The sequence below is a fragment of the Corvus brachyrhynchos genome, unplaced genomic scaffold (genome assembly GCF_000691975.1).
Source record: "Corvus brachyrhynchos isolate BGI_N302 unplaced genomic scaffold, ASM69197v1 scaffold164, whole genome shotgun sequence".
In the NCBI taxonomy this organism is placed as follows: domain Eukaryota; kingdom Metazoa; phylum Chordata; class Aves; order Passeriformes; family Corvidae; genus Corvus; species Corvus brachyrhynchos.
In genome coordinates, this window is record NW_008237426.1 from 649,971 (window position 1) to 658,565 (window position 8,595).

Here is an 8,595-nt window from a genome sequence, read left to right on the forward strand (position 1 = left end):
CAGGCGTCGCGCTGTCACCACGGAAACGGGGTGTACCGGCCGTACCATTGTGCCGGCGGAGAGGGGAGCGTGTCCCCTCCCCCCGGGAGAAGTGGGTGAGCCCAGGGCGCCGTGTCCCCTCAGCGCCCGACTGAGGTGGCCGCGGTCCCTCGCAGCCCGGGGGCTGAGCCCGTGTCCTCTCGATATCCCGCGGAGTGGTCCCTTCCCCCAGTAAAACATCCCAGGATGAGCTACATAACCTGTAGATGTCCCGGAATGAATCCCATACAACCTCCAAGGCACCGCAGAATGAGCCCTATACCACTCCAGACATCCCAGGATGAGCCACATCCCCCCCACTAAGATGTTCCAGGATAAGTCCCAGACCCTGACGATGTCACAGGATGAACCCCACACATTCACCAAGACATCCCAGGATGAGACCCACACCCCTCAAAACATCTCAGGATAAGTCCTATATCACCCAAACCATCCCAGGATATGCCTCATACCCTGGAGGTGGACCAGGATAAGCCCTATAAACCCCCAGAACATCCCAGGATGAGCCCTATACCCTGAAGATGCCCCAGGATAAATCCCACACAACCTCCAAGACATCCCAGGATGAGCCCTATAACCCCCAGAAAATCTCAGGATGAGCCTCATACTCCCCCCAAGACATCGCAGGGTAAGTCACATACCTTGAAGATATCTCAGGATTAACCCTGTACAATCTCCAATACACCCCAAGATGACTGCCATACCCCTCAAGACTTCTCAGGATAAATCCTATACCACCTAAAACATCCCAGAATAAGCCTCATACCCTAGAGATGCCCCAGGATGAACCCCATACACCCACCAAGACCTCCCATGATGAGCCCTATAACCCCAAGACACCCCAGAAGGAGCCTCATAACCTGAAAAGGCCCCAGGATGAGCCCTATAATGCCCCTAACCATCTCAGGATAAGCCCTATACCCTTGAGACACCCCAAGATTTCCTCCATACTACCACAAAACATCCCAGGATGAGCCCCATACACACCCCCCAAGACATCCCAGGATAAGCTCTATACCCTCCAAGATATCCCAGGATGAGACACACCTTGAGGGTGTTCCAGGATGAACCCCATACAACACCCAAGACATTCCCTGGATGAGCTCCATCCACCCCAAAACATCCCACACCCCATGACAGTGACGCCCCACCCACGGTCATGGGTCACCACCATCCTGTGGGGCCAATGACCCTCTCAGGGGCGCACCAGGAGGAGCTGGGCTGGGCAGCAGGACAGGTAGAGAGCCAGGTGAGACACCCTGGACTTCCATCAGCTCTGGATCAAGGGAGAACATCCAGCTGCAGGTGAATGATCTGGGGGGGGTCCCTGACCTGCAAGACACCACTCAGCTGGATTCATTCCTGGCTGCTGGCCGTGGAGAGGGTCTGTGTCTCCAGCTGGGAAGCACCAGGTGCTGCGGGCCCCTTGGCTGTGGGAGAGTAACAAAGAGATGGGTTTTCCTTCTTTTCCCTCAGCTGTCTCCTGTAATGAAGCCACAAAATCCAGCAGAGATCTCCACCTTCCACGCTAGAGAACTTGGTCTAGTACATGGCTGCAGCCAGGTCACGCTTTCATCCTTCAGCCACTCTGGCTCCCAGGCAAGGAGCAAACAGAAAACAGAACATGGCTTATCCTTATCTGAAGGACTTGCCGGTATCCTCCCCAATTCCTGCTATCAATGAGCAGCTGCTACTTCCCTCCTGCCTGAAATTCTCCCTGGGGTTTGTAACAGCAAGGTTTGTTCTTTCACTGGCAGGTGAGAGCCCACGCTGGAATCCTCCCAGATCACCTCAGTGGGTTTGGAACTAGGGGTTCACCCCACGGAGAGGCTGCCAGTGTCACTCTTTTGAAGAGGATGGCTAGCAATGAACACAACTATCCCAGAAAACTCCCTCAGGATAAAGCATGAGGAGCACACACATCCTTTAAGATGAGCAGGAGAGGCAGCAGGAGGAGATACAGCTGCCAGAAGGAGCAGGAGGTCCTGCCAGCTGGACTTTGCACTCTGAAGCAGAGAAAACTGAGCTGCCTTGACAGGCAGTGGAGATAAATCCCACCCCACCCCTCATCACAGCCTTACTCTCTGTAAATTCTCCCTTTGGCCCCTGAAGGATGCCCTTTTAAAGGAATTTCATCCACTCAGGCTTGGAGCTTGGGCAGTCTGAGGATGAGACACCTTTCTGCTGCAAACCCCTTTTGAATGAACACCAGGCTTTGGGTGTCAGGTTTAGACCTCTGGCTGGGTGGAGGTGGCCCGGTCCCAGCTGTCCCACAGGAGTAGGGGAAATCCCACCACAAAACCGGGCAGGAGCTACAAAGATTCCCACAGTGGGAGCAGACATTGCACCCACTCAGCCTCAGATACAAAAGTGAAGATCAGTTTGGGGTAGTCAGAATTGCTCAGAAAGATGGCTCAAGGTACTTCATTGTGAGCATAGCTAGACAACTTCAGACTGAATAGCCTTTGGGAGCTCATCAGAGACAGGAGGTGCTTTATTACCCTCCCACATATGTTTAAGACCCCCCCACCCCACCCTGCCACCATATCCTTCCCATGTGCTGCCAGATGCCTGTACAAATCTTTACTGCCCTATCAGGACAAGCTCTGACTTATCTTCCCCACCACACCCCTTCTTTTCCAGCCCATTCCCCTCCCTGGCTGCTCAGGCGTGTGGGAGCTCTGATCCCCTTTCCAAGCACTCCTTTCTCTCCTCCTCGATGCTCTGAGCATCCCTCCCCTTCTTCTCCTTGCTCTTTACCAGATCCCCATCCCAGGCCAGGGGTCTCCATGCTTGTGTGACCACTGTGCATCCAACCATAAGCTACCGCCAGGAGCGAGAGTAGCTCATTAATCAGCTTTTTATTTTACTTCAAATGCTGTACAGAATGTGCTGTAGACAAAATCCCCCACCCCACCCAGGTGCTCCCAGCGCCCCTGTGCCCTGCCTCGCCCCTGCCGTGACCCAGCACCCACCACTGCCAGGGGCGAGGCCAAAATAAGTTACACCCACCCACCCCTGTGCTCCCGGGCACCGGGACAGGGCGGCACCAGCCCCGCCGCTGCCCGTGTCACCCAGAGTGCCCCGCACCAGGGTAAGCGTTCACTTCCAAAGCCACGGCATCGGGCCCTGCCCGTTCCCGGCACCGCCAGCTCCGGACCCCATCCCCAGCTCCCAGGGCTCAGCATAACACGTCAGCCTCTGTGGGCAGTGGGGAGCACCTGGAGGGAAAGGATGAGGTTGGAGCATCAAGTTGCTGACCTGTCCCAAAGAACTGGGAGCAAAGGCACCAGGAGCAGCTCAGCCCAGTAGAGGTCTGGAGATAATTCCAAGGCGGGATGGAAGCAGTGAGCCCCCAGTGCTGTCTGCTCCTCGCCCGAGGGATCCCCAGGAGAGGCAGGGAGCCATTCCAGGCAGTACTTACTCCCCCATCTTGGCTGCCAGGTGGTGGACAGTCTGCTTGTCCAGGTAGCGACAGAAGAGCAAGACAAGGTTGCTGGGCAAGAAGAGAGGCTCTGCCAGCGAGGCCGTAGGCAGCCGCGACAGCTCCCGAGACACCAGGTACACCGTGTCCATCCTGAGGGCACCAGCACAGGGGGTGAGCACCCCATGGAGCGGTGACAAACCCCCCAGGCTCACACAGTCCCTCACCATGCCTCGAAGTCCCCTCTGCATGGCTTCAGTGGTGCACGTAAGGACAGCAGCCTCTCTCCATGGCTCAGCAGGGAGTAGAGCAAGGAGATGCCAAACTGCAGGAAAGCACCAGGAGTGTCACAGCCAGCAGCAGTGGCACCCCCAGGGACACAGTGAGGCTCAGGGCCACATACCTGGTTCTTCAAGGCCATGGTGAGGGGAAGCTCTGAAAACTCAGGTAGAGGCCGGGTCAGCTCCTGCAGGAGCTCGATGAGTTTGCTGAAGGTCATCCCACCCACCACCTCATTCAACGGGCTGTAGAGCAGGGAGAGAGACTGGGCAGGGCAGAGGGGAGAGCAGGAATCTGAGATGCTGTGACCTGTCACAGGTACAGCTCCCAGCACTTGGTGGGGAGGGTCAGTGCCACCAGGACTGCTGGCGACCTTCTCCTCCCCAAGGATAGGAAGAGGCTCCTGTCTCACGCTAACCCCACTAGACAGGATCCCCCTCATTGCCCAGGGTGCCCCCTGGCCCAGCAAGAACAGAGGAGGAGGGAGACAGCCTGGGCCATCCCTGCCCTGGCTGGAGGTACTTGCCTCATCCAGCATGTCCTTCTTCATGAGGAAGGGCAGGTGGTGGGTGATGGTCAGCAGGATCTTCTCCCTTTGCTCTTGGGTCAGGTGGGGCAGCAGCCGGGCCACAAGCTTCTTGCCCTTGCGCACACACAGCAGTTGCAGGAATTCATCTTCTGCCTCCCTGAGAACAAAGGCTCCATTGGCACAGATCCCAAGGGACCTGGAGCATCTCTGTCCATCCAAAAGGACCAGCATCAGCTCCACTGGAGGACAAGGTTCACAGGCAGGGTCAGCATAGGCTGCAGTGACACATGGAGGGAAGGACCCAACCCTCCCATGACCCAGACCTGCTAATCAATGAGCATCTCAGATCCACGAGGACCAGAACATGCTGCCTGCTCCCCTCTCCCCACGGCACAGACTCACTCTTCACTGCTGCAAGCCCTGATTTTCAAAACTTGGTAGATACTGTCCACTTTTTGGCTCTTCTGCTCCTGCCTGGGGGGCTGTTGCTCCCCCAGGGCCAGGGACATTTTCTGTTGCACCTCCTCCACTTCCATCAGCTGCAGGAAGAGCTGGAGAAACAGTACAGGGTAAGGAGGAAGCTTGGAGCATCTTCTACCCACTGGCTATCCAGGACCCTGCCTAGGTAGATGTCCCCTTAGAGAAATCCCTGGATGAAAACAGAACACCTGGGCCATCCTGCCCAGCCCCAAATCACCACCCACTCACCTTCTCGATCCTGTGCAGCGCCCGCAGCCGGTAGGTCCCTGCAGCCTTTGGGAGGGGAGAAGGGAAGGCACAAGGGTTACAGCCATCCCCAGACACTGCCACCAGCCCAGTGCTGGGCCAGCTGCTACCTGGGGATCGGAGGTGGCTTCAGGACACAGAGCAGTCCCATGGGGAAATCACAGCCAGCTACAACTAGCCAGAGCCCGATCCCATCCCTTGGCTGGGCACAAGCTGCTGCTGCTGAGGTGGCACCTCCTCCAACTGTGTGCCCCATCCCACTGCTTAGGGCAGCTCCTAAAGCAGCACTCCTGGCAACTCAGGGCCCCAACCAGCCCAGCTTCTCTTCACCTACCTCCTCCTCCATGAGGGCATGGTGCACAGCATCGATGGCCCGGCGAGGGCTGTAGCAGGTAGACACCGTGACCTGGCCCAGCGAGCCAGCGATGCGCACCACTGCAGGAGAGGGGGAACATGGTGACACCACGTGCCAGAACTCCTTGCCCAGCCCCTCACCACCTGCCCCAGCCCCTCACCAGAGTCATAGGTCTCCACTTTTTGGATGAACGGCGTGACCAGCTTGGGGGGCTTGTTGCGCCTGCCTAGCAGCTCCTCCTCCGCCTGTTTGCGCTCCAACCGGTGGTAGTAGGTCTGTAACAACAGGCAAAGCCAGGAGTTCCCTCCACCAGTCCTGGAGAGTTTCTCTGGCTCCCAAAGCCCCACCCTGAGGAGAACAAGCTGCAGGTGCTGCCAGCAGGAGCCCACCTGGTAGTAATAGTCATCATCCATGTTCTCACTCTGTAGCTGCATCATCTCCACCTTGATGACCCAGTCCTTCTCCTTGGAAGTCATCAGCCCAGCATAAGGGTCCACTTTACGAGACCACAGCTTCTTGGGGGAGACACTGGCACAGGAGAAGACCTCAGCCCACTGGGACCACCCAGAGCCCCCCTGCATCCCACAGCACCCCACAGACCCCCATACCTCTGTGCCTGCCTGCCCTGCTGCTGCATTAGGATGCGCTGGTGCTGGGGGTGCAGCTGGGTCATGTGGCTGGGTGGGCTGCAGGGGACACCAAACAGGGGTCAAGGGGGGTTTTGGAACACCCCCAGAATGAGGTGGCCCCCAGCTGCTTTGTAGGGCCCCTCCAGTCCCACCCCAACACCCCACTCCTGCTACCTGAGGTTCAGCTGGCCCATGGCTGAGGGGCTGAAGAAGAGAGCAGGGTCCAAAGAGGAAGACACGGACCCAAAGTGCATGCCCAGGGGCCGCGGTGGGCTGCCCACGGTGGGGGACCCGGGCTGGAAAGGGGTCGGAGGTGCATACCCTGCAGTCTGAGAGCAAGAGAGGAGATCAAGGGTCTGAGCCTTCCCATCTGAGCATCCCAGAGGGGTCAGCCAGCTCTGTGCTGGCCTCTGGCTTCCATCCCTCAGGCAAAGTGCTACCCCCAGATACTGCCACTCTCCCTATCCCCTGCCACTCCAGGGCCACCTCAGTGGCTCAAAGCCCACCACATTACCTGGTTGGGAGTGAAGAGTGGAGGGGGTCTGCAAGCTGGCAGGAAGGGCCGAGGAGAGCATGGGGAGCGAGGAGACATCAGGGGTGCCTGCTACAGAACAGGAGACAGGAGGTGTCACTGGGACAAGCCTGTCCTCGAGGCTGCACCTCCAGGGAGGGGAGGCAGAGAAAGAAGGGATGCAAGAGCCCCCCCCCAACCTGTTACCTGCTGGAGAAAGCACCGGGGGAAAGGCTTGGGGGACATCAGTCTTAAGTCAGGGTGCTTAAGCCGGGGAGAGCCCCCATAGCCCCTCTGCACAGGAGAGCCAAGGAAGTCAAGGGCCATATTGGTGGATGGTGGGGGTCTCTCCATGACCTGGAGGACGGCTTTATCCTACGGGGAGGAGGCAGCAGCAGGTGGGAACGGGGCACAGCTGGGAACAGTTTAGTTCCCTCAGTAACAGGCAGCTCACCAAAACCTTTGGTCATTGCTCAACCAGGACCATGCACCAGCTGAGCTCCCACTCTGGTAGTGTGGAGCAGCTGGGACGCATGGCAACACCCAGTCACCCCAAACTCAACAACTTTGCCTTCAAACCCAGGCTCTGCTTTGGGTGGGCACCCATGACACATCTGTGCACCTTCAGAGCCATTTGGAGATGCCCCAGTTGTCCCAAATTCCTGTGTGACCCTTGTCCTAGAGTAGTGGGAATCCCTTGGCCGCTCCCTGAAGGCCTGGCTGGGGGTACCCACCTCCAGCATGAAGTGACGTGGGATACTGCCAGGGCAGGAGCCCCATGCCGTGGGATCCATCGCCAGCTGGAAAACAGGGAGATGGTTGGCATGAGGCAAGTGAACAGGGGGAGAGGGCAGGGGACACCACAGGGGCCACTCAGCCTTATCACCAAATGGGAGGGGACATTTTTACCGTGTCCTCCTTGCTAAACTCTCCCCAGCAAGTACCAATCCTACTGTCCAGCACTGCCGAGTCCTGGCTCTGCAAGGAAAGGGGAGTTAAAGATCTACCTCCCTCCCCCAGTGCCCTCTGTGGGGCAGGAGCCACAGGTGTGGGGATGGAGGGGGAGCAGCAGGACCCCCCTCTCTGCTCACACATCACCTCCAGCGTGGGTTTGCTCCGCACAGCTCTCATCACTGCTGGGTCTCCCAGCTCGTTGGGCTCCTCAAAGCACTCCTGCTCTTCCTCCTGTTCCTCAGTCCCCAGCTCCTCTACCTCTTCCTCCAACTGAGAGTTAACCTGCTCCACCTCTGGCTCTATCCCACCTTCCTCCTGGGGCTCTCCCAGCTCCTCTAGTTGCTCAGCTGTTCTTCCAGTCGCCTCTGCCAATGCTTTGGCCACCTCAGGGCTTATCTCCGGTGGCACCAGGAGTTTTGGGACATCCTCCTCTGTAGAGTCTCGGTCTTGGAGGGGGGAAGGAGAGTACAGCAGGGTGAGTGAATGCTTGGGCAGTGCCCACCAGGGTGTCTGCTCCCCCCACTGGTTGCTGGCAGGTCTCTCCAACACCGGGGCTCCCCTGAGGTCTTACCTAACCCAAAAGTCATCTCGTTGTATAGGTCGAGCTCCTCATCCTCATCTTCCAGCAGAATCGCATCTTCCACCAGCAGGAAGTCCTCAAGAATCTGGATTTGGAAGCAGCAGAGTCCTCGCTAAGGGAGAGGTAACCCTAACATGCTCCCAAAGTGGGGGGCATCCAACCTCTTCCGCACTCTACTGGTGGTGCCAGGCAGCCCACAGGGCTCACAGATGGAAAAGGTAAAATTGGGAGCCAGCGGCACTGCTAGCGAGGGCAGGACCCGCAGGCTCAACCCGCGGAAGCTGCCGGCACCAGCGAATGCCGGCACGGAACGGCACCAGCGCGGCTGGGCTGAGACACCATGAGGCTTCGGAGTGAACACCCGCTACGAGGGCATGAGCGGCACGCGAGCACAAGGCAGGGAAGAGTATCCCACCAGCACCTCCAGGGCAGCGTCTGCTCCGGGACCGACCGTTCCGGGGAGCGCCAGCTCCGGAGAACGAGCACCGCGGAGCGAGCGGGACGCCAGGAGGCGGCAGCGGGCAGGGTGTAGCGGAGCAGGGCAGGCACTCACTATGCGCTCGCCGCCC

General features: G+C 58.4%; 1 protein-coding gene across 1 annotated transcript; it reads right to left on the reverse strand.

The window, feature by feature from the left end:
• Positions 1 to 3,012: 3,012 nt before the first annotated feature.
• Positions 3,013 to 8,594, reverse strand: PATL2 (PAT1 homolog 2; the record flags this gene model as incomplete). The annotated part of the gene is made up of 19 exons (XM_017731085.1): positions 3,013 to 3,260; positions 3,464 to 3,616; positions 3,691 to 3,788; positions 3,867 to 4,007; positions 4,269 to 4,428; positions 4,674 to 4,822; positions 4,980 to 5,024; positions 5,332 to 5,432; positions 5,513 to 5,627; positions 5,742 to 5,880; positions 5,961 to 6,038; positions 6,156 to 6,310; positions 6,496 to 6,585; positions 6,700 to 6,867; positions 7,227 to 7,292; positions 7,402 to 7,470; positions 7,591 to 7,892; positions 8,018 to 8,111; positions 8,580 to 8,594. Coding segments are annotated over 19 exons (2,178 nt in total), but the record flags the coding sequence as incomplete, so codon positions are not given.
• Between the last annotated feature and the right edge of the window lies 1 nt (position 8,595).